This window comes from Mesoplodon densirostris, chromosome 15, assembly GCF_025265405.1.
Source record: "Mesoplodon densirostris isolate mMesDen1 chromosome 15, mMesDen1 primary haplotype, whole genome shotgun sequence".
Taxonomy (NCBI): Eukaryota; Metazoa; Chordata; class Mammalia; order Artiodactyla; family Ziphiidae; genus Mesoplodon; species Mesoplodon densirostris.
The window spans coordinates 87,515,905-87,542,210 of NC_082675.1; the positions used below are offsets into that span (position 1 = coordinate 87,515,905).

The 26,306-nt window shown below is 49.5% G+C and overlaps 1 protein-coding gene across 4 annotated transcripts in view; it reads right to left on the bottom strand.

Annotated features, from left to right (window-relative positions):
* The window catches only part of ZNF516 (zinc finger protein 516), a 105,715-nt gene that overhangs the window by 16,992 nt on the left and 62,417 nt on the right, over nucleotides 1–26,306 (bottom strand). For all 4 annotated transcript variants that reach the window (XM_060119063.1, XM_060119065.1, XM_060119064.1 and 1 more), the window contains exon 3: nucleotides 3,120–4,526. In XM_060119063.1, coding sequence (XP_059975046.1) covers nucleotides 3,120–4,526 — 1,407 coding nt within the window. The remainder of the gene's footprint in view (nucleotides 1–3,119; nucleotides 4,527–26,306) is intronic.

The following is a 26,306-nucleotide window of genomic DNA, read 5'->3' on the forward strand; positions in this document are numbered from 1 at the left end:
AGACTCTAGACTTCTGATGCCAAAGTCAATCACATATGTACTCAAGAAAAAAACGGGTGCTCAGCAAGGGGTAGAAACCAAAACCTTGAGAGTTTAGTTACTGCAAATTCAGTAACATGTCGGGAATGTAATTTTTGGGAGGGGGCTGCACATAGTTCCTAGGCTGCAACAGTAGACGCAGAGTTCCGTAACAGGAAACATCACTTCTCTGTTCACCTCTCAAACAGACCTCACCACACCTGCTGCGTTTCCCTGCAGCTACTACATGTTCAAAGCATCATAAACAAACACTCAAAGGAGAAAGGAACCAGCGAAGGCCCCCCGTAGGCCAAGCAGAGACTGATACCCGTCCACCGCTGGACCAGGAAAGGGATGCAGGAGAGGCAAAGGACAGGGTTTGAAGACGCGATGGGCCGGGGATGAGAAGAGCTCTGGGCTTGCTCTGAACTACCCCCAAGTCCAGACCAGGAGCCAAACCGAGTCCACGAGGGAGAGAAGGGGCCATCGGGGGGGAGCAAGTCCCTCCTGGTGGGGCATTCAAGGTAAACTGAGGCAGGCCAACGAGGATTTACACAGCTGACCTCAGTTCTTCCCTAGACCCAAGAGCTTCGGTTCTCAAACCACACCTACGAACTCACACATCAAGGCCAAAAAAATTTAAGCACTTCCCCTAAGAAACCCAAACCAGGGTGAGGGAAAACACCATAAATCTGCACACTTACACCTGACATGAGAAGAGTAAATCATCCAAGAACAGCACACACGCTTTGAGGACGATTTAGCACTTCTCACGTTTAAAAGATAAATATCTAACCTCTGTTTAAGGGGAGGGGGGAACCTTAGAACCGTTTATTTAAAAAATCTTACGGAAAAGGAAAACATTTTAGGTTACCTGTATTTCAAAGTCTGTCATCTGAAATTCTCTAAACCTTAACTTAAAACTCACTTCTACTTTTTTGGGAAAAAAAGCAACAACAGGGCTTCCCCTGGTGGCGCAGTGGTTGAGAGTCCGCCTGCCGATGCAGGGGACACAGGTTCGTACCCCAGTCCGGGAAGACCCCACATGCCGTGGAGAGGGTGGTCCCATGAGCCATGGCCGCTGGGCCTGCGCATCCAGAGCCTGTGCTCCACAACAGGAGAGGCCACAACAGTGAGAGGCCCGCGTACCTCAAAAAAAAAAAAAAAAAAAAGCAACAAGGCAGGTCCACACGCAGCACAAATAGTCTTTAGGAAGTGGGCATGTGGGCCTCTTACTAGGTGCGAACTGGCAGGTTTAGAGCTGTGATCGGGCAGGCTGTGCGTTGTAACAAATGAAGTTCAAGTCTGCGTGGCTAAGTGGAAGTCATCCAAACACTGGTGCTGACTGCACTCACCCTGCAGCCGGGTATAGACTCCAGGAAGCACTGGACGGAGGGGAGAAGGTGACCAGGAGCACAGCGCCCACGAAACTCACCATCATCTATATCTAAGTCCTCTCTGTTTCAGGGTCCACGATAACCTGTATCTAGAGAACTGAGGTTGGCATGAGATCCCAAAAGGCCAACCAATATATGTTTATTCCATCTCAAATAATCTGCACGACTGGGAAACACTGCTGAGAACATGGAAAGCCCACTAAACTCAACAACATCCAAAAAGGTGGAAACGCTAAGCTACATGGTAGCAGCCTTTCCCCACCTACCAAGGGCCGTGCGCCCAGAGCACCTGAAGCACAGGGGAGGGGATGAGAGTCTTAACCAGGACACGCCCTGTGCTCCTCATCTTAATGAAAGCCTCCACCACCTCCAGGCAGCCAGGCCTCCGCTTCATTCTAGAAATTCTCGAGAAGCTCTGTCTCTGAGCCACAGCCCCAGAACCACCTGGCCTAAGGACCCCACTGGCAAAATCTCTAAGCCTGTGGGACGCCTGAGTTTTCTGCTAGTTGAAAAACACCTTCGTTTTTCTCTACGGGTCAACATGGACCAAAGGCCTCCTCCTCACACCAACGTGGCACCAGTGATGGAGCTGGGCAGGTTCCAAGTCACAGGAGGAAACAGGGAACTGAGAGACGCACATCCGTCTGCCGGGAACGACAGCCACCAGGCATCCCACGCAGCGGATCGGGTGCCTCTGTGCACGTGACTCCCCTGATCTGAACTTTGTCCCCAAAGGTGCTTCTGAGCTCCTGGAATTTGAGGGACTGGATCTCACAATTCATCTGAAATGGTACCCTACTTTAATAAATCACAGATGCTTGATGTACAGTTGTATCCAAAGAAGGGTTAGGACCACCCAGGTAAGGTAACTGACAGCCAGAGCCCCATAGGGGTTTTTGTCTATTTATTTTTTAATGGAAATACTTAGATTTCCCAGTGTTCTGGATGTTAACTGACAGCTACCTTCAATTTACAATCAAGAAGGAGGGCATCGTGTCCCATGCAGGCATTCAGCAGAGCCTGTGGAAATTCGTTGACAATTCCTAATTATTATTCCTATTAAGTATTAATACCGAGGTACTGGGAGGAAAGGAAGATAATGATCTGACGTATAATTTTTTTCCAGAATTTTAAACATGAGTCAATTCCCCAAACCTGGTAAGGGACATTCACAATCTGCAAAGGCTCTGCTAACGAATGCTGTAGTACTGATGTGTGCTTTTAAAATTATATACGTGTAAAGATATAAAACTTAAGTAACCACTTCAAATGCACATCTTGTCTTTGGAGAGGCATGAGACAATGAACACCTACTGATTCTTCCTTAAAATAACAAAATGAAGGGACCTCCCTGGCAGTCCAGTGGTTAGGGCCCGGCGCTTTCACTGCAGAGGGCCTGGGTTTGACCCCTGGTCGGGGAACTAAGATCCCACAAGCTGCGGGTACGGCCACCAAAATACTAAGAATAAAAATAAGATAAAATGACCCAGTGGAGAAGTGCCACGGAGGCAGCCTGCTAGGCGTGGAGGGGGCGGGACTGGGTGTGCCGGGGACGTTACCGGGAGGCTGGGCACAGCAGCCAGGGCGCACTGCGTCGGGGCTCAGACACAGCCAGTGGGCAGCACTGTGCCCTTCTAAGGAGGGGCGCCCCCGTGAGGCCCCAGAGCCCCCAGGGAGGGCGGGAAGAGGGCCCGTAGCCCTTACCTCTGTGCTCGAGCGCAGGGCCGTTGCCGCCCCAGCTCTGGTAGAGAGAAGCCAAGTCCTTTGGAATGTACGTCTTGAAGATATTGAGGATGTCCAGGCGTTTCTCGGGGCCCTCGGACGCAGGTTCCTGCTTGATGATGTGTAGGACGGGCTGGGCCTGCGAGGCCACAGGCCCTCTGGAGCCGACCTTGGCGGGGGGCTCTCGGGGAGGTAGAGGGGGCCCCCCGTCACCTTTCCCGTGCGCTTGACCCTGAGGCTGAGGGCTGAATTTGGCTTTGGGCGGGTCCAGGGCACTGTGCTTATTTGGGGGACCGAGGCCGGCCCCCGCTGGGGGGAGGCCATACTTGTCCCCCTGCCTGCTGTTGGCCGGGGGCTGGGGAGCCGCCCGGGAGATGACGGTGGGCGTCGGTGTGGCACTTCTGCTGAAGCCCCCGCTGCCCGCCGCGGGCCCGGGTCTGGGGCCGGCCTCCTGCTTGGGCTTGGACGGGGGCGGCGGAGCCCCGGGCTGCTCGGGGCCGGGGCCGGGCTTGGTCTGCCGATGCGCATCGGGGCCGGCCGCCCAGAGCGCGCAGGGCCCCCCGGGGTGGCTCTCCTTGCTCCTGGGCAAGCCGGCGGCTTTCGTGGGCACCCCCAGGGGCGAGGGGCTCCCTTTGGGGCCCGGCGCCCCGCCCGGCACCTGAGTGCGGGTGAACCGGGAGATGGGCAGAGGCTGGCACTCTTTGCCCCCAAGGGCAGGCGGGGGGCCCGTGCGTCCGCTCCGGGTGAGGAAAACCAAGTTGTTTCTGATACTTTTGTAACCGTTGGGCTGAATCCACTGGGGGGCCATGGAGTGGCAGCTGACCCTGTGCCAGATGCGCTCGTGCATCCACAGCACCTCGGGGTAGTAGGTCCTATGGTTGCAGTATGGACACGGGTGGACGGCCAGAGCAGCTTGCAGGGAGGAGGCCAGCTCCTTGTGGCTGGGGTCCTCCCGCGTCGACCGCTCACTCAGGTCCAGCGGGATCAGGTCTGGGGCCGGCGCCCGTTTCCCTCCCCCGGAATGCTGCTTATTGTGCAAATTGGACAGCTTCTCTTTCGGGTGGGTGGCTTGGCTCTCAGAGGGGAGCTGCAGATCTGCAGTCTGAGTGGGATGAGAAGGGAAGTCCGCTGCATCCCTGGAGCCAGGGCCTTCTTGCCTGGGGTGAAATGCTGGCATCTTTAAGTCCACAGAAAACCTAGGCTGCTCTGGTCTCTTGGAAGTGTCTCTGCCACTGCTTTCAAGTACGGACACAGAAGCTGTGATCCCCACGCTGGGCTCCCTGGCAGCTCTTCCCGATGGGTTATTTCCAAGTGTGTGACTTTGGTCTCCGTTGGAGAGCGCAGCGGAGGCTACTTCTTCAGGAAAGCAGCAGCGGTGTGGCTTTGTCCCTGGAGGATCAAAATGGAAAACGTGACGTTACCATTTCTCTTCAGAACAGAAGACAGAGAAGCACACCCAAACTGCCACGTGCACGTGTGGAGGGAAGCGTGTGGGTCTCAGGAACAGTGCGATCCAGGACCTGGATCAGCAAGCTCTGTTAAGAGCGGATCAACCTTGAGGGCAAAATGGCGCTATTTGGGGTGGGGCTTCTTTTCCAATTAGATGACTCAGTAGACTACAGGGGAAAATAACATAGCTGCCTATCTAGTGACATATAACTACACTGTGACTAGTTAACAGAAGGGGACTAGTTTTATCAAAAACCAGGAAGAAAGACTTAATTCTTTATAACGGCACAAGGCTTTCCGTGGTTTTCCAAGAACCCCTCAGCCCATGGTCACAGAGGGGCAGGGCTGGAAAACAGTGTGCTCTCCCCCCAGGGATCCTGAAGCTGCCTCAGAACCTACGGGCCGGTTCAGGATGGGCCCCCGTGACTGTCTAGCAAAGCCCGAAACATTCAGCTCCAAAACCTGGACACCAGCAGTTTCCTTCGGAGGCATGAGAGGGAAGAGAGTGAGCCACACTCTTCATCCCCGCGCCTCCCAGGGGGGAACGCCCGGGAGAAACGGTGCTCCCTGGATGGGACGCCCACTGCCGCTCCTGTGGGGTCTGCCTGGAGCCTTCTACAGGAGAGCTGGCCGGGCACGGGTTCCCTGCCACGGGGTGGCCTCGCACCCTCCCGGGTGAGTGCCGGCAACATCACCCCAAGTGCAGCCAGGCTCCCTGAGCTTGGGCACGGAGGCTGCAAAGCTTCTCCCCGACCAGACTGCACTGCAAGTGGATTCGACATGATTTAACAAAAAACCCACTTGAAGTCGCACTGACGACCTTGGGTTTATTTCAATTAGAAGGTGCACAAACGTCTCTGGATGTCTTAAACCTTTCCGAACTACAGAGCGTGGATACTTCCCATCAGTACAAGCTCAGAGGTGTTTTTTCTCATTACAGGTGTCATAGCGGGGATGGACTAAAATCTTAGGTTTTCTTTTATGAGAAAGCCCAATACTGTTCGTTTTTAAATAAGAATTTTTTAGAGACTTTAACAGTCTCATGGAATGTAGGTATCTGTTTACACAGAATGTTCTTTAAAATTTTTCTATACTCAATGTTTTACTATATTTCTAAACTTAGTATTTTACTATACTCAATATTTTGTAATAACCTATAAGGGAAAAGAATCTGAAAATACATATACACACACACACATATAACTGAATTACTGTGCTGTACACCTGAAACTAACACAATATTGTAAATCAACTATACTTCAATAAAAAACAAAAAAATAAAACAAAATTTTTCTAAGTATATTTTTGGAGTTAAAACAGTAATCACATCAGATTGGTAAAAAAAAAAAAAAAAAAAAAAAAGTGTATTCCAAAGGGATCTTCAGGAAAGCAGGAAAGTGTCCTTCACAGAAGGCATTTACCCGAGATCTGAAGGAACACAGTAACAAATATTCATTTTCAATTAGTAGGTAGTTAGATAGCCACTTACAAGCAACTTTAAAGGATTACCTCCACAGAAGAAATGTTACCAGTATGTAGTGATCGGCAGAATTAGTCAGGAAACAAGACAAAAGAGGAATACATTTTCTGATCCTATAGGCTCCGAAAAGCTAACATTTAAATAAAGTTAGATATACCGGCCTGTCATGTGGGTACCTAGCGTTACTTAGAAAGCAAATCGGGCGGCCCTGGAAAGCTCTGATGATAAAAAGGGCATTTAACCTGGAATTAAATGCAGGGGATCGTCTTGGCCTTTGTTTAATTCAGGCTGAGGCTCAGTCTGTCAAATTCACTTTTACATTTTCAAAGAGAGTCAGGACGGCAGCTTGGGGGACCTAGGTTTTCCTGCATTAAAGGCATATGGATTTATGAGAACACACACCGAAGCCTATTAGCTGAAACAACAGGGCCACTGTACCTGACACTACACATCTGCAGGTGTTCAGAGCACATCTGTCAGAGCCCCCAGAGGTTATGGTCCCACAAAGGACTTCAAACGTCATGAGAACCTCCAGTACCTCTGACTAAGACACCAAGTGAAAAATTACAGCAGGCCCTCCATCACAGCACCGGAACTCAGAAAAACGGCTCCGAGGACCCCCACACCCCACAGAGGGCCGGCACACCTGCGTGAGGGTTCTGAAACGCCTTCCCTAGCTTCTCACGTCTGTGCATGGGTCTTAAATTGTATCGAGTAGCAAAGGAAGCAGTTTGTACCTATGTTAACACAGATCAAAACACACTTTTCAACTGACCTGCTGAGAAAGCAGATTAGATCAATTCTGTGAGCCTTGGTATTCCGGTTTATAAAATAGGTACCGTTCCAAAATATTGTATCTCTGGTTTAGGGGGTAAAAAGCAATAGCACCGTAAAAGCCCATGATTCCCTCTTCTGAGAGGCTTACCACACTGGTCACTTAGGGGCCAGAAGGACACATGGACCTGGTGTCCCCTGACGGTCTTGGGCACAAGATGAAAGGCTGTCGCCCTTAAGGGGAAGGAAGTGTCTTGGCTCCCGTCGGTGAGCTGCCGTCCAGCCGGGAGCACCCAGCGCGGGGCTGGGAGGAGGACTCCCTCTTCCCCAGGAGCCAGAAGCCCAGCGGAGCCGTCTACACCCGCTGTCACCTCTCTCAACACACCCAGGAGGTGATGCTGCTCTCTCCCGCATTGCAGGTAAGGAAACTGGGGCAGAGAACAGCTTCCAGAAGGCCTTACTGTGGCTGGTGGAGCCCGATCCCTACCCTAGCCATCCAGCCCTCGTCCACCCGCTGTGTCCAAGGCTGGGGAGGGTCCGCAGGGATGGAGGTGACCCTATCCAGTAACTGCTGGGGGAGAATCAGATGCTATGGGGGAAACCTAACTTGACTTTTCCAAAAACTTACCCAGATTTGGGCTGGGTGCTCGTAAGGTGAAGTACTGAGCCTCACGTGTGCAGCAAGTTTCTAGAACTTTTCATATTGGACCCCAGATGACTTCAGGTCCTGCAATTCTAGAAGACGAACCTTCTCTCCAAAATAGGATGCACAAGCACATGGTAATGCAGGAAAACTCAAAAGGGCGGCCAGATAAAGCAGTTCGCAAAGTACTGATGGACCCTGGTCCCGCTGGAGAGGGCTGCCTGGCCGCCTCCCAGGGCCCAGAGGTTTCAGGGCCACGGCCTCCCCGCCCCTAGCGCCTCATGCCCCACGGCCACAGGACCAGCGTGTGGCCCCAGGAAGTGTGCGAGCTGCAGAGGAAATAGGAAGAGATGCTCTCTCCTGCGGCCCCTCCTCCTGCCCCAGGAGGTGATCCGGGAACAACCTGAGTATGAGACTCCATCAGCAGCCCTATCCCTGAATTAAAACCCAGATGTAACATCTGTAGTGACGACCGGCAGCTGGCGCTCAAGGCTGAGAGCAATCTGCACATTCAGGTCATTGGTTCTCCCAACCCCAGGGGCTGTGACCATGAGACTGTCTTCCCGCCCCTTCCTAGCTGTTCCTCTTCGTTGAAAAGAAAGATCCACCAGACTAATTCCACACACGAGTGTATGAAGGCGGAGTGGGTTAAGGAGATTCTCGAGACAGAAACTAGCCTCAACCCAAGTTACTCTTGTGGTTTGAGCCTTATATGGGACAAACAATCACTCTCTCCCGAAAGACGCAATATCCCAAGTACTGGAAGCCTGAAGAATTCTCACCATTAAGAACTCCCGGATTAAAAGCAATTTTGAGATTTCAGCGGTTATTTTTTAACATTTGTGAGTTCCTAGTAACTTTGATAACAAATATTACCAGTTACCAAAAACTTGTTGTGACAGCAAGAATATCCGTTTTTAAATAATGTTTCTCAGAAGACCCTTCTTTTCTGATTTTTTTTTTACCCTGTCTTAAAAAGGGACAACTGGGGCACTTCCCTGGTGGCGCAGTGGTTAAGAATCCGCCTGCCAATGCAGGGGACACGGGTTCGAGCCCTGGTCCGGGAAGATCGCACATGCTGCGGAGCAACTAAGCCCGTGCACCACAACGACGGAGCCTGCGCTCTAGAGCCCGTGAGCCACAACTACTGAGCCCATGTGCCACAACTACTGAAGCCTGCGCGCCTAGAGCCCGTGCTCCGCAACAAGAGAAGCCACCGCAATGAGAAGCCCGCGCACCACAACAAAGAGTAGCCCCCCGCTCGCCGCAACCAGAGAAAGCCCGCGCGCAGCAACGAAGACTCAATGCAGCCAAAATTAAAAATTTTTTAAATAAAAAAATTAAAGAAAAGGGAAAGCTGCTAACAAAAACAGATACAGGGCAGAATAAAAGGTATGATGTCTTAACAGAAATGAGAGCCATTATGCATCGAGATTTAGCTGAAACCTGAGAGTTAACTGAGACGATTAAAACGCAAGAAATTAACAAAGAGAAAACTGCATAGGTGTCTGGGGGTGGAAAGAGTCCCTGGAAAGATATTTCAGCTAAAAGAATCTCAGAAACACTGAATCTCACTGAAATGTGATGAAGAGGATTATTATTATCATAGGATGTCTTGGATACAACACAGAAATGACTTAAGAAAACGTTTTAGCTGCAATATCCATGGGGCTTTTCAATTAACAAACACGGTTTAATAAGCTTTCTGTGCAAGTGAAGCAAAGGAAACGCTGAAAAACACTGCCCCGGGCTGGTTCAATCTGGAAGTTCTCCTTCTGGAAAAATAAAGGAAAATAACCAAGGGGCAAAGACGCGCTTATTATTGGTCGTATACAGAGGGGCATCCCGAAAAGCACATGACCAAGTGACCTACTTGCGAGGCTGCTTTAAGGAGGGGTTACAGCAAACAAGGAAATCACCAGGGCTTCCAGGCCCAGGAACAACAGCAGCACCAAAGTGAAAGTCCCAGCTCTGGCCCACTTCACCCTTTGTAAAAGGACAGGCTTTGTTTCCACAGAGAATAATACAGAAACTGCTTCTAATGGCCCAGTATCTATCAAGGGCTATTCAGCGCTATGGTCAGAAAAATCTCTTTACAAGAAGTGTTTCAAAGCTCTCTTGCTCATTACACATATAATGTGAACTATAATAATTAATAATAATAACAACAATAGTTTCAGTAAGGAAACCAGACAACTGGAACAATGAGTGACAACTGAATGATCATGTTTTAAATTTTTATAAATGAACCAATATTTTATTCCCTAAATCGTTCCTGCTTGGTTTTCTGTCTGTCTGGATACAGTAGAGGAGTTTTCATTTGAAGTAATTAATCTATTCACATAAATAACTCACAAAACTGTAATTTATTTGCATTAATAGAAAGATATGTAAATATCTTAGCACTTTGGAAGCCGGATTTTGATGGAAGAAAAACAGTTACAGATTAAATACAGGACTTCTGACTAAACAGTGTAACCACCGTTCCACAAGGACACTTAAAGCTTGAAATCTGGGAAATAATGTTTTCAAGAACATTCCTATTCAGAGAGTACAAAACCAACATTTTAAAGGTTAATCAAATACCTCGCGTTTCCATCCAAGCTTCCAGTAACTAGAGGGTAGTCCATCCTGCCATGAAACATAATCCCATTCTAGAAATCTAGAATTTACTAACTGCTTCCTCACTGACGCAACCATAAAAATGTGTCACTCGGGTCATTTGTGTGTGTGTTTTTTTAAAATCGAATCCATGCTGAAGTGAACAGAATTCAAGTCTATTTTCACGGCTACTGTCCATTTTATACACCCTCCTTCACCCCCAAATCCTAACAGAAGTTATAAACTTGTCCCCGTGACAAAATTCAAAAAAATGTAAAAATGAAAAGAAACCATTAAACAAAACTTTACAAACCACGCTCTGAAGAGTAATGAACATTTCCACTTTACTACGGCAAAGAGAAAGTAAATCGAATGTTACAAAGAAGTATGTTGAAGCCGAAGTAATTGTTGAAAGAAGGCATTTATATGGCTTTTAGATTTTAAAATGTCATTAAGAAGGTGCAGCAAGGAACAGCCCAGGGAAGCTTAGCACATGATGCTTCTTTTGCGTCACCCTCCAGCCCTGCTGCTTCCTAACGGGCAGGACAGGTACACCAGCTCCTCAACCGCTACAAAGAACGCACGTCCCTTAAACCACCTTAGTTTTTTCTTCCACAAGCTGCCTTTTAAGAGACCAAGCTCGGAGCAAGACTTCAGCAGAGAAGTCACCCTGTAAATCTCCAACATAAAAACAATTACAACAGACAAAAACTAGCCTTCACGTGGTTGAAAAGTTTGCTGCTTAATTATCCCGAGATACAAAACCCGAGTTCTGTGTATTTACAAACAAATTATAATGACCCTTTTTAAAGAAACTGGGACTCTTTATCAGGACAATCTTTCAGATGTAAAACCAAGCACGTGCTGACCTGCAGAACAAAGGCCACTCTGGGGCACAGTGCTGGCCGGGCTGTCCCCGGAGCCGCGGCTTCCGGCGCCGTGTGCGGACCTCACCACTAGATGGCGCCCGCTCCCAACGCGAGACCCCCGCTGCCGGCGCCCGCGCTCCGCGTGGCGTTCCGGGTTTTAGAAACGGACCCGAGGAGGCATGACTTTTGAACAACAGGTACGTGTCAGCCAAAGAGGTACACCGACAACTTGCTTTAAGTGTGCATCAGTACAGTTGTGCGTATTTCCTCGGAAAGGGCTTCGCAAGTACCGAATGTATGTGAAATGGGTAAGAGTAGTTCATCAAAAGCTCTTGAAGTGTCTTACACACATCTTGATGTGTCTCTGTTCATCAGCATTTTCAGAGGTTAAAATGTGGAGAGCTGTAAACCAGTGATACACTTGGATGATCTGGCTAATTCAGGTGAAATGATCTGTCTATGCCGTTAGACCGTGAGGGTTAGATTACAGGCAGCACCTACAAAGGTCCAAGTTTTGGACAGAAACACACAGAAAACCGGGGTGCTTCAAAGGGGAACCGGCCCAAGACAGGCACGACATGGCCTGATGTCCTTCCACACAGAACTCTGTCTACATGAAACCCAAACTTCTTTTCATTCGTGGGGCACTATCATATGTGCCTTCAGATTGAGGGTGGGCAAAATGTTCTGGAGACACGATTTCTGAGCACTTGGCATCTACATGCCCGCAAAGTTAAACCTTTATTATTTCACGAAGCTGACCGTATACAATAAGCATCCCATCTCGCCTGGTCCAGCATCCCTCCTCCTATGGCACCAGCTGATGCATAACAAGGATGGTCCTGACCTCACACGGAGTTAACTGTGAACTAGGAAGCTGTGAGCCTGGGAAGGAACCACGGTGATTGTTAACTAAGCAGCACCAGCTTGTTTGCCTAGTCATCTCATCCCCACCAGAAGCTGATTCTCTAGCCTTTTATGGTTATAAATGTATAAGTGAGCATAAAATACAGAGATTTTCTGTATCGCTCACATAAAGAGTTCAAACTATTTTATAAATATCAAATCTCAGATGTTTCACTCCCCCAGAGACATTTAGTGGCAAGAATTATTTTATATTTTACTTAATAATTTAAGCAAATATTCCCAAATCACATCACTAAACTGTTTCTGGACTCTTCGGCAGGCTGCCCAGGCCTGCTGTACAAGGGGCTGTAGTTATACTGTTTTCCATTAAAATGCAAAAAAAAAGCATACATACGTTTCTTCTTCATGAACTACTTCACTCTTTGGTTTTCACTTTCTCCCTTTTTTTTTTTTAATAAAGAGGAAATAGCTGTATTCCTTTCTTGCATATCTTTGGTTTTTCTCCTGACTGATAGCTCACCTTCAATTTATCCAGACTTAAAAAAAGTCTAGACAAAGAATTACAACCCCGATGGAGCAATGCTGCACAGAAAAATCGCAGGAAAGCCCCAATTACTAACGTTTATTTTCTCAATCCTTTAGTCATATTTCCATTTTGAGAAGCAGTTGCAATATCGTATTTCTGTGACTGTTTTCCAGGAGCTCGTTGGCTAAGTGGGAGCTGTGAATCTATGAATTAAAAATGTTTAAAGCTAAGTAGAGGGTTTTCTGTCAAATTCTATCAGCTGAACTCAAAAGGGAAGGCCCTCCACCCCGGTCCCTCTGCTTCCACGGGCTTGGCATCCCATCCGAGGCTGTCTAAGGGGAACTGCAGCTGTGGGGTCCCTCCCGCCCAGCCCGAAATAACTCGCCCACCCATGTGGAGAGATCTCTGGGTGGGGGGGAATCAGCAAACACACTGGTCACCACTGTCACTCAGCCCACGACAGGCCCCGCTGCACTCAGGCGCGCTCAGCATCCTCTGTGCACCGGCTGAGTGTGGGCACCTCCTTGACAGTGATGTGTGCACTTGAGTGTGTGCACGTGAGCCTGTGCGTGTGCGCACGCGTGGGAGGGGGCGGTGGCCACCCCAGGGGGTGGGGATGGCTCTCGGAGGACACACTCTGAGGACACAAGTCACGTCTCAGCCCCGTGTCCTCCACTCGCTAAAGGTGCCATCTTGGTCAATACTAACTAACTTGTTCGCTCTTTGTATAAAACCCAGGCATGACTGCGACGCTTCTCGCTGGACTCAGTGGTGAGCTGAGCACGCACGTGGCCCTCACAAGAGCCTCCCCCAGCGACAGGGCTGCTACTAATCAAACCGCCAGCAAACAAGCGGACTCGCGGTGATGAAGGCGGCGGCCCGGCCACGCGCCAGGGTCCAGAAGTTTCCCCCACGTCCTCCGCTCTGCTCGCCCTACCATGCCTGTGACCTGCGTTCTCCCTGTGCACCCACCTCCCAAGGCCCCTTGGGGACAGGGACCCGGATCCTCCCCAGGACACTGAGTTTGGACTGGACAACAGCAAGACGTAAGATGGGAAGCGATCTGAAAAGTCACCACTGGTCTGAATGTCTAGATTCTGTGACCTAAACCCACTTTATAAGAACGGCAGCCACTGATGCTCTCTTTTCTCTCTGACCTAAAAAACACCCTCACCAGGCTGCTGGGGTTCTAGCCCCCTTCATCTATAACCTTCACGTCTCTACAGATGCCGGCAGCTTACAGTTTTATACGGGACTGAAAAGATGTACGGATCCTGGCGGCAGAGCTGAAGCCATAATAAAGCACATTCAAAGATGCAGCGTGTTCATGAGCGTGATTTATCTGCAGAGCTGCTGAGTCATCCCGGGGCTGGGAATCACCAGGCCCAGCCGGCACCCTCCCCTGTCTGTGTCTGTCCGTCCTGAGCCTTCGCTTCTCACAGGCACAAAGGGGACGCACGTGCAGGCAGTCACGTGACCACACACACTCACAGTCACGTGTGCGCAGATGCACGCCCAGCCACAGGCATGTACGCAGTGCACACACAGGCTCACACACACGCGCGGTTTCCCACACGAGAACGGCGTATCTGTGCTGGAGGGCCGCCGGCGGCAGCTACTGTCCAACCAGATAATTGCCCACGTGACCCCGAGTCCTGAGAACTCGCTCCCTTTCCCACAGCCAGACAATTACAAAGTCCAGAATTCAAAACCCAATGAATACACCATTCTTTAAAAGGAGAAAATGTGTGTGTGTGCATTGGGGCTATTTTTAAAAGCTGAGCGCATCAATCCATACCCTGAAAACCGTCAAGTGGCCAACCACCACAAGCCACACAAGCAGGAACCCAGGGTCCCCGCCTCTTTCTTCCACTCAGACTTCGATCAACTTCTCGATTTCTAGAAAACACATTCACCAAACCTAAGACACATAACTGCAAAACACGAAATGGCTATTATCTTTAGAATCTGGGAAAAAATTACACAGCCACTCGCCCTGGTCGCTGTGTCTTCGGAACCACAGCTCCATGGCGACACATCCACACGGGTCACCTCGGGTCTCTGAGCACCAGTCAAGGCTACCGCTCGGCCCGTGTGCCACGAGTTCCCTGGACGCACCCGGGGCACCAGCCCTGGGGCCGAAATCGCCCTGTTTTCGCTCTGCGGGGGGCAGGTGGCCAGGGAGAGGACCTCGACCTTCCACTCCCACCCAGCAGGCACGGACCGACTTCTGGGCCTGAGCTAGACGGCAACACAGCTCAGCAAACGCCGTGAGTGAAGCAGGGACCTCGGAGGCCAACCACTTCTGCCTGCCTGCCCGCTGGGCACGGGGGATGCTCCATGGACGGCCTCAGCGCCGCTCCAGGGGACCCTCGGTCACCGTCCCTACTACCCCCTCAAGCCCCAGTGACCCCGTGATCACCCCCGTGTGCATGTGCACGTGCTTGTGTGTGCCCCTGGGTACATGCATGTGCACTGTGGTCCCCAGGAGACCGCAGAATCTGTTAAGCCACAGGAGACGGTGCATCCACCCTCATGGTCCCCGGCAGCGAACTCTGCGATACACACCTGCCCCTTGCTCCTTGCAAATCTTCCAAAGCCACAGCTCAGGCGGGAACAGGGTCAGCGGATATGAACTTTCCTTGGAAGCGCCTGGTGAAATGGCTTCCCGGTGCCACAGCAATGGCGCAACCCATCAGGGAACAGGGGACACAGTCGCCCCCAAGAGCAGGATCTGCAAAGGCACCACGATCCAAGGCAGCCCCGCGGCCCCTCACGCTGGACCCCTTGGACGCTCACACAACGTCCAACGGATCAGCACCCCAGAGGCTGCAACGCACCCCCAGCACCCAGGACAGCCTGGCCACGAAGTGATGCGCCAGCGTCACACGGGGGGCTGAGGGGCCCCGGCCCCGGCTCAGACTTGACCTCGGCTGCATGTGGAGCCGCTACAGCCCTGTTTGCAGGGCAGGAAACCCAGGAAAGGCTCAGAGGTACGACACGGATGGGTCTGGAGATGAGGAGGGGCGGGACGGCGCCAGAGGGGCAGGAGACGTCCTTGGGGGGTGACGAGGACAGCCTCTCGTCCCCTTTACCTTCCAGACACTCCTGACGGTTAATTTAAAAACCACAATGAAGCGTCCACCCACTACGGACAACCCCAGTCATAAATCCTTCCATATTTTTACATATCGGTCTGTTAGTCTGTGACTCACCCACATGGCACACGAGAAACACGTGTCGCTTTAACTGCAGAGCCTCATTACTGGGTTCACGGAGGAAAAGGCCTGTCGCATCCCTGGGGTCAAAAGACCGTTCCCCGTGGCTTGGAAACCCACCTGCAGTCCCCTGGGGCGGCGGGCACGCATCGAGCCTGGTACCGCACCAGGCCAGGGGTCTGCTGACCGCCAGGGGTCCATCAGGATGACCGGCTTCCACGCCAGCCAGCAGGCATAGGGCCACTCTCTGACATGTCATCCCAATGCCACACCACGCCCTGCCATGAAACGTCCACAGGAGAGGCGTGCTGACATCGGCGGAGCAGGCCACAGAACAGCAGCAACCTCGAGGGCAGCACGGCCTCTGGGACCTCTAAGCCAGCCTCTCCTTCAGGGCCCACATCCCCGGCCGCTACGTCCCGATCTCAGTCATCGTGAGGAAGCATCCCTGCCCATGGACACCGGACTCCTTCACCACTGGGTACGGCCTGCCTGCTTCTGCACCTGAGGCCTTACTGTTAATCTAATTCTTCTTTTTAAAACAAACAGCAGAGCCTGTGAAAGCAGCTTTCACGTCTCACCAAGGCCTTCCCTTTCCAGGCTAACCCTTCACAGCTTTGCTAACCTGTCGGCATGGGTGAGGATTTCTGGGCTTCTGCTGAAACTTCTTTGTCGACCCAAGAGATGTACAAATGCCCAGGTGTCAGGAACACCCTCTTTTTCACCATCAGCGGCGGGTCCCACCCGAATCCACGGGCGATCCTGAAACAGACAGTGTGTCTCTTTCTCAGAGTCAGAGGCGCGGAGCTCTGAGCTCTGAGTGCGCAGGTGAGACCTCAGCCTAGCTGCCTCCCAGCCCCGACCTGGCCCTGCCTGGGCATCCTCGGACACCCAAGCCTGGGAGGGTCCCCCCGGCAGGGAGACCCACCGGTCGGAACCCAGGCTCTCTTGGTTCCGAGCAAGGGTGCGCAGGCGTGAACTCGGAGCTGCGCTCCCCCCTCTATCAAATGGGCTGACACCTCCGTTGTGAGGGGCTGAGCCCCAAATCAGCAGGACACGAGCCCCTGACGGCCGTCCCCTCACAGGGCAGTGGACACCAGCCGAGCCACCTGTCTACCGTGCCATCCCAGGCAACACCTCCAACACTCTTTGAGCCTTTTTATGGTAAAATCAATCAGAGATTCCGAAAATACACAAAACCAGTTCACGGTTCAATAAGTTACTCTAAGGCGATCGCTCTCGTAACCGCACCCAGGTCAAGAAGCAGGCGCTGCCACCCCCCAAAGCCCCGACCGTGCCCCCTGCACACACGCACGGAGCCTCCAGCCCGGGCTCTGCGGCGCTCGCTCCCGCGCCACCACGTGCCTCTGCAGGTCAGGCCCTCTGGCCCCCAGCTGTCCCCACCCCGCCCTCCTCCTACCCCCGTTTCTACCGGGACACCCCTGACCTGCGAGCTCCGTGCGGTCAGCGTGCTCTCCCGTCCTCGGCGTTGGTGCCAAGCTGGCCTGGCCGCCTGTCCCACGAATTCCCGGGGTGATGAGGACGGAGGAGTGTCCCCAGAACTGAGACGAGGCCTCATGTCCCGGAGGGGTGAGGAGCGGTCTGGGTCCCGGGGGACAAAACTGGTAGGAGGGGAAAATGCGCTCCGTTTCACATCACACGTCGTGATGACCTTGCTGTCACCGTCAGGACGTGCGTCCCTAACCACACACTGCTGTCCGAAGCGGACGGCGGCTCCCGGCAGAGCTGTGAGCCGGTGACCGGGAGCCACTCCGACTCCCAGCCGCTTCCCGGGACCCTCAGTCCTGTGCGACCCGCCCCCGGGGAGCTGGGAGGACGCAGGACCGAGGGTGACTCACCTCACCCTGAGATTTAAAGGGGGGCGTCCAAGAACCCGCGAAGTGGAAAACGCCTCACGATGGGAGGTGAGGACGGCTGCCGTCCCCATGAGGAAGCCCACAGGGCACTGGTCACGAGGCTGCGTCAACGTTATCCCCCCAAACCCAGAGGGACCCAGGCAGCCGGGCAGGGGACAAGAGAAGTCCGAGAAGAGGCTTCAAAGCTGACAGCTGTGCGTGTCTCCAGGCTGACTGTCTCTGTTCTCTAATTGCTATGAAACAACCTCTACAGAGCTGTCCTGGGTAGCCCCGTAAGGGGCTACCTCGGCGGACAAATTTTCCTATGAAATATTTAGCATCAGCGTTTAATCATCTATCTCCTTAACACCTGGAAGTAAGGTCACCCTGAACACTGGGACCCAAAGCGTTGAGAGCAGCTCCGCTAAACAAGGCCCAGCCACCCATTCAAACCTTCATGAAATCCCACGAACGAAAATGTTCCAACACAACATTTATGTATGCGAAATTCGTGAACATCTGTTCATTTAAAAGGTTTTGTCAAATGTTTTCTCAAATTTGATACACTATTTAAACACCTTATATAACTACCAAATAGCTTAAGGAATTTTATTTAACTTTTATTTTTAAAAAAATTAAATATTTGAACAAAAAGGCTTTTTGGAGAAACTGATACCACCAAAACCACATTATCCTCTGACCTTATTCTGAACCAATTCACTTTAAAATTGTACTTCTAATAGAATGTGAAAGACTTCCACGTACATATACACACATACATTCCTAAGTACTTAAATAAACTACATCATTTATGACTGCTTGGCTTTTGGCATTACTCATTGCTCACAATCCCGCTGTGGGAAAAAAACCCTATTTCTTCTGAAACGAGGCACTTCCCTTTTTTTTTCATGAATAGCACACTAGCATGTACTTAAGTAAGATTTCATTGAAAAACATAATCTTAGGTAAAGTTGGCATGCCAGCTATGATTTTCTTCATTCAGGGCGTTTTTGAAAAGTCTGCACCCCTCAAGTTTAATGTGAGGTTTTAAGAGTCAGCTGATCAGAGGCAGGTACCCTAACAGGGGATGGCGCAAGGTGGGCACCCAACAGCCTTCCTGGGTCTGGTGACTTTTTTAAAGCTCAGTGTTTGAGCCCCAACCTATATTCCCATCTATTGAGAACTGTCAAAGTTACCTTTTCTTAGGTTTTCTTAGAGTGTCTTCACCAAAAATAAGGTTTACCTACTTCGTTAGCAGCGAAGCTTGTTAAAGCGCTCTGCATCTTGCCAAACTGACTTAGAATCATCTAATTATGTGAAAGGTAAAATAAGTCAGTAAATTCTAGTTTTGTTCCTAAGTAACGGTCTTAATTTTTTTAATGGCGGGTCATGAGAAGGATGATATAAACGTGCATGTGCCATTCCTGTTCCCACTAAACACTGGACACTAAACACACAGTGAGTCCGGCCTTGAATCCTTTTCTCAAAAGAAGCGATACACGTACACACACACAGATGTACATGCACACAAACACTCACACACAGACACAAACCAGTCACACTCACAAATGTACACATTACACACCCCATACACGCACCGCATGAGCGCATCCTGAAGACAGAGCTTGTTTCGGAGCTTCTCACTCCAGTCCCTCAACAAAGCACTGCTGAGAGAGTCAGCATCAGCCTGACTGTAAAAGGTAAGGTCTTCGCAGCCGTTTCGGTTCCAACCAGCAAGGAGCTAGGTTTGCAAAAGAGTCAATGCGCCATTAGCAACCTTCTCCAACACCTGGAAATTCCTTGCTAACTTCCACGAACAGCGTGAGCTGTGCCAGCGATAATCCCTCCATACTAGACATACAGATACTGTGAAGGAAAGACTGACTCCCCGTACCTTGTGCTGAATCACTGCATCTCACCGAGAGGAAGGCCAGGCCCACAGAAAAGACAGACAAAACTTTAAGGATGGAAACCACAGGGCACTAAGACATTTTATGAAAGGGATGAAAGCTTCATAGTTGGAACACACTTCAGTCCCACTGGAGGAGGCCAGCTCCACAGGGAGAGAGGTCCCCTGTGTGTCACACACATCGCAGAAGACACATGGCCTTCTCTCTTTCAAGTGGAGCTGGGAAGCCCCCCGAGCCCAGCTCCATGGGCACCTGGACAGTCAGTCTGGGACGGTGGCACATGCTTCAGACCATGTCAACGGCCCTGAATTTGCCCATTAGTGACCAAAGCCAAGATGTGCAAATTTTCCAAACTTACTGTTTGGGGCTTTTTGATCTTTAGTCAAATATATAATCCTGTTTCAAATCATAAGATGTAACCCAAGCCCAAATATCAGATTGATTAGGAAATTGCGACTTATATTCTCTATAGCCCTTAAGAAACAAAAGGCAACAGTTCCTAGACTACTTACCCTGAGACTTCATCTGAAACATCTTTGAACAGTCCATGTAGAGCCATCTTTGATGGGAAGTAACTACACACGGAACCTCCACAGTAGTGGAGACCAAGGCTTAGAGTCATAGGAAGAAAAACTTGGGGAAAGTCTTCATCTTTGGCAAAAAGTCTTTCTGAAGATACACGCTTCCCTCCGTCTTAAATACTGCCTCCTTCCCAAGTTGAGTCTAGATAAAAAAACATGTCCTCCATTTCTCCACTCTCCCTCCTCCAAATTAATCTCCAGTTCCGGCTGCTGTTAATCAGCAAGCAAAGAGGAAAAGAAGGATGCAGGCAGGGATGTCCACCCAGCCATTCCCATGCTTGGCCAACATAGCCCCAAAGACCTCCATAAGGAACCTGGAGAACACGGGGTCAGGACGGCCTGGGATACCGAGAAATAAACAGATTTTCACAATGCTTCGCAGCTTGCGACCATTTGATGGTTCCTGCAAAGTTTTGAAATGAAACTTGGCAAAGGGTCTCCGCGAGATGCCTTTGAACTCTGAATGCTTCCACTCTGTAACAACTCACCCAGTGGTTCATCTGGTCCCTGATTCCTGACTTCAAAGAACAGGCTCGCACTGTCCCCGGCAAGGGCAGAGATCTGGGAGTGCGGTTTCAGCCTTAAATGTTTTACTTCACGATGCTCTCAGCTCTTTCAGCATTTTATGAACCCATGAAAACGTGGAAACCAAAGCCATGAGGACAACAACTCCAGGAATCCTGAACGTTCAAAATCTGAAAACTTTTCTGCCTTCACCCAATTTGAAAACATTCATGACTTTTTGTCTTTACCGAGGATATCTGCAAGCAGTGCATCAACTTCTCTAACTCACACTTTGTTAAATATTTAAATAAGTGCATAATCCAAGGACAATTTTTTATGGCTTTAACCTATCCCATTAAGTAAACCTCAATAAAAACCTGTTATCTCAGAATTCACATCTGACACCTTTCTGCTATTTAAAGCCAAGAAGTAATAAAACTTGAAGCAGTTTTTAATCCCTTTTTTGATGTAATTAATTATATTAACTTGGTAGCTTTCAATGAGAGAAAATACTGCATAGGAGATTTTATTATTCCTAAAAAAGAAAGAAATGCATAGTTCCTTTTATGGAATTGCTGCTGTCAGTAAGTGTCTGCATACGTTTCAGAAATTCCTAGGTCAATATTTACACCTCTAAAGAGAAATGCTATTTAAACACTCAACGGACAAAACGGTGCTCACCTATTAAATGTGAAATCCTACAATTTTGCTCGTTTTCAAGTTGCAAGTTTCTCCGCTTAGGGGTCAAATACAACTGTGAATTTTTAAAAGTAAATTATAAGCAGTCTGTTGGTATGAATAAAGTAAGTATGTCAGTAAAATACAGTCTTTTAGAATTTCTCTTTCCCAATGCTCTTGGGGTCCCCAATACATGGTTTCACCGCTGAGAAGGACATCCTCCATCAGCAGTAACTCGCTCAGATCCCCACCTGAAATAAACTGGCCTCATATGTGGGGAAAAAAAAAAGGAAAAAGAAGATTGTGTTTCTTGGACTAGCCTTACATGTGAGAGTTAAGGTGAAAACAAAAACGCTTTAGCAAAAATTTCATTCAAAATGTAGTTAATCTCTATTTTCTCTTGAAAACCTGTAATATGGCGCTAAGCAAGAGAAAAAGGAACAATCGCTTTAAAAATATAAAGAATTTAGTTGTGTGTCAAAAGCTGAACAAATGATGACAGACCCAGTTTGCTACTAAGTGAAGATACAAATGTCTTTCTGCTTGAGGCAACTACAGAAATGCCACACAGAAGAAGCAGGGCCTGCGGAGAGGGGATCTGGATGGGACCCAAGGCCTCGTTTCCCAGGTAAGAAAAGACACACAAAAAGTCTGTGGAGAGCCGGTGTCCAGGAGGGGCTGGAACCCCGTTTCGACAGGGCTCCTGTGTATCTCACGCAATCTCACAAATAGAGCCCGTCAGCTGGGAGAAGACCCGTGAAGTCACAGGCTGTCCCCTCTGTCTCTGAAGGCCAGGAATGAGGTACATCTCCAGCTTCCGAGACCCCGTGGGCACCAACTGTCCAGAATTGTACGTTAAACTGTAAACAAAAGCTAATAGTATATCAAGTTTTTTAAAATGGGTAACAGAACCATTATTTGTCAGATGCGTGCAAGTGTATGTCTATACGCACTCACGTAAGATACAAATGTGTTCGTGTATAAAGAGTGTAGCCAGAGGAGATGCACAGGAAGGCACGGCTGGACCAAACACTCAACCACAGTTGCCTCTGAGTAAGGATGCCACTTTGTTTCCTTTTTCCTTATCTGCATTTTCTACAATGATTACACTGTACGTAACCTAACAATCCAGGAATGTTCATCAGAATATGCGTACTAAAAATACGAATCATCTCATAACCATCATCTTTTTACATCTGTTTATGCCCAAATGCCAAGGAACTGGGGCTGTGCAAGGCCCCGTGGACCAAGAGCCCGGTATCCTGGTGCCCAAGCCCGGCAGAGACAACAACCCCGGCCAGGTCGGCAGGATGGCAGCCAGGTACCGCAGTGGCTCTGACATGGCCAACAGCTCCAGGGGCGAGGATGCTTTTTGTTTAATGCTTGTCTAATACCTGCGTTTCTGTAGTTCTTCATTCTTAGGAGTCACTTATTGCTGCTCCCATTTCCTTAAGATCCCTGCTCGGCTTGAGATTTAAGGAAGCTGCGCATCCCATCTCCAACCACAACCGCTCAACTGTCTGAAGCTGTGAAGTCCTTCAAAGCACCTCTTACCCACGTCCCCCCTCCTGTCACCATCCCACCCCCTTATCTCGGTACAGGGCACCTTACCACATACCCAAGTCCCAGAAAAGTAACCTGTCAAACTGCTAGAATCGGTAAAATACTAGATGTGGGAGAAAACCCAACCAGCTGAAGCTATGGTCATGTAGATTTCTCATTTTAAGGGCATATACACTATTTGGGGAACTATTTACATGTGGGGAAGGTGGAGGCAGGGGCAAGGGTTACATTCTTTTATGGAAAACAGCAGATACCTAAAGAAAGTAATTTCTAAATCTGAGAGATGATCAAAAGAACTTGGGCACAAAAGCAATTCTTGTAGCTATAAAAGTTTATGCTTCACATGCCTTTATGCCGTCTTAAAATGCTGGGGGGGTACACCCCCTGAAAGTGTTATATTCTAAAAAACAAAGTACATATAAACCAGTTGTTCAAAAATAAAATCGCATTTTTTTCTCAAAAAGTTTTATGTTGGGCAGTTAAATTCCCAGACTCTCCCCCAAACAAGTACTTGACCCGACAACTGCTGAAGGTTACTCAACTTCCACAGACTACGGCAATCTTTTGAAGACACTAATAACAGACCCAAAAAATGTTGGTGATTCTCTGCACCCCCCCACAAGAAAAAGGAAAAACAGAAGAGAACAAAGAGGCAGAAGACCTCTGAATTCTGAAGGTCAAGTGAAACACTACCAAGGTCACTGAAACACTATTCTCAGGTATATTTCCCACCGTCAAGGGAGACCACTGACTCAGAAATGTTCAAAAGTGGTGCCAGCTTAGGAGTCACCCTGAGTTTAGGCTGGGGCATGTCGGAAAGGGGGACGGAGACGTAGCTTGAGGTGACATTCAGGGTGCCGTAAGCCCTGAGACAAAGGAAGAGCCAAACTCACGAAGAGCACAGCTCTGGCCCGGCTGCTGCTGCTTTCCTGGCCGCCCGGGCAGATGGCCTGGCCCACGTGCCGCTGCACAGGAGTAGAAAGTGGGGTGATGGACACAAACCTGGCAGGTCCCAGGTCAAGGCTTCCTGATTTAAGGGACAGGTCACACGTCTGGGGCACGTCCTGAGCCCTCGGGCTCCACCCTGTCTCAGAGCGGAACAGAATCCAGCCCGAGCCCCTGGTGAGGTCTCTTCTGGCAAAGCTGCCACCTCGTCCCTCCCTCTGCCCTCAAAGAAACCTGCTGGACAGCTCAAGGCAAGGGCTGGCTTGAAGGACACACGGGCCACTGGAGTTCCCTACTCTCCAAACAGCCAGTGTCTCTTCAAAACACCCGAGCAGGACCGGTGGGTGCACATCATCCTAAAGTAAATCCGATGAAACTTTCCCAAGCCCACGATGGAGTTATTATAGAAGAACTGCTCTAAACTACACAGAGGGATGCCTATATTTTGGCAACACTTCACATTTCTTTGGTCTTACTTACAGTAAAACAGTATACACACTGTGCCACAGAGTATGTATTTTCAAGAGAAAAAGGAGTTTTTGAAGACATTTCCATAGATCTTAGTCCCCAGGCAGGTCTGGCACCCAAGCCATCACGGGTCTTTCTGTCTCATGCATGGATCAATCTGTATAACTTTGGCCATTTTAAGGAAGGGTTTTTTTTTTTTTTACTCTTAATTGATTAATGCACCAGAAAAATCAATGATTATTATTGCTTATTGCTATTTTAAGTAAAAGTATGGCTACTTGAGCAATTTAAAGTAAATCCCAACCAGACTGACATATATACGCTGCTATGTATAAAATAGGTAACTAATGAGAACCTGCTGTATAGCACAGGGAACTCCACTCAGTGCCCTGTGGTGACCTAAATAGGAAGGAAATCCAAAAAATAGGGGATTTATGTATACATATCGCTGATTCACTTTGCTGCACAGCAGAAACTAACACAACATTGTAAAGCAACTATACTCCAATAAAAATTAATAAAGAAAACAGAAATGCATGAAGAACATGCTCTTTCAAGAGAAAAAAAAAGCCATCAGCCATAGGGAAGCAAGGATATGCATTTCTTTGGGCATTTGTGACAGGACTGCCAGTATCCTGACCTCCTATGGATTAACCCTATGAAATTGATCATTGAATACCTTTTTTCTTTGTAAGAGAAGAATTCATAAACCACAGAATTTTAAAATTAAAAAAAAATAAAATAAAGTAAATCCCAGCCAAATTCAGCCGAGTTATTATACATGCTACTCATGCCAACCTGGTCTTTGGTGGCGTTGATCAGAACCCAGTGAGTCACTGCTGTTAGCTGCGGGTGTGGAGGATACGGCCTAAGTGAGGCCGAGGCAGACACTTCGTGGAGAGAAGCCAGGGGACAATGCCATCCCGCCCCCCTAGGTGGTGTCTGTCCACCCAAAGGGCTGCGGCTCCAGGTGGCAGGTCTCAGCACCCTCCCCTTCAGGAATCAAGGGTGAAGCACACGCCCTCCCCCTGCTCAGCTCTCAGGGCCCGGCTGTGGACCCAGGCAGACGCTGGGGATCAGACACAGCAGGGCTATCCCTGAGACCGTGAGACTGGGCACTAACTTTCTGGAAACCGAGGAATCAGAAGTGCAGGTCAATGCAACAGTCGAAACAAGTATTGTTTCGAATTGAAAGAACTAAGTACGAGGTAGTTCTAAGCCTATAGAAGAAGTGTCTCCACGTTTATGGCGAGGTGAGGACAGGAGACACCCAGACAGCGACTAAACGGAAAGGAGTCGTGGACCAGACACACCTGCGCACACAGACCACAGCGAGGAGGGTGACCTTAGGAAGAGGAGAGGTGTGTTTCCAATGCTGCCAAGAAAAGAACAAGCTAAAGAGTTTAAATTACAGGCAGTAAAGGCGAGAAGGAAATCTCAGATTATAAAATACGTCAAACTGGAAAAATAAAACCATCTAACATAATTCTCCTCTGCACAGATCTTGAAGATACGCAGAGATAATTCATGTTTGTAATTGGTTAGTTGAGTTTTACCTAATAAAAGAACACAAGCGGTCCTCTCAAAATCGTACGCAGTCCTGCAACCAAATGTTGCATCATCTTGCAGACTGGCGTCGGCATGGAAACCCTGCGCTGAGCGCATCTCAAGGCTTAGACTGGGATACACGCAGAGATGCCAGGAGTCGGCCCAGCAGCAAGCAGCCCTCCCAAAAAGGTCAGCGAACACAGGTCTCCACACCAGGGTTCATGTGCGGTCTTTCCAAGGGAAGAATCCCCAGAAGGCAAACACCCACAAGCCCTTTCATGGGCTGGAAAAGGAGAAGTTACAGGGATCAAACTCTGCAGTTCTGAAGTCCCTCAGGGAGAGAGACGCAGCCCAGGCCTTCCTGCACGTTCCCACAGATGCTCCCCTGATGTGACCTGGAAGGACCTCGCCTCAAACACCAGGTAAGCAACAAGATAGGACGAGACACCTGTTGGCAGATGTCTGAACACTCACCTCTGAACCGCATTCAGGTGGAGTCAGGACCTTCCACTGACTCAGGAAGGCCTCATCTCAAGGTGACATCAGACTCCAGAACCTTCCATTTCAATTACAGACCAACCTTTTAAAATGAACTCGAGAGCTCTCTGTATACTCTGTGACGTCACAGGGTTGGGAGGAGCCCACTGCTTGGGGACATTTCCATGTGCATCGTGGAACCTACAACTGAT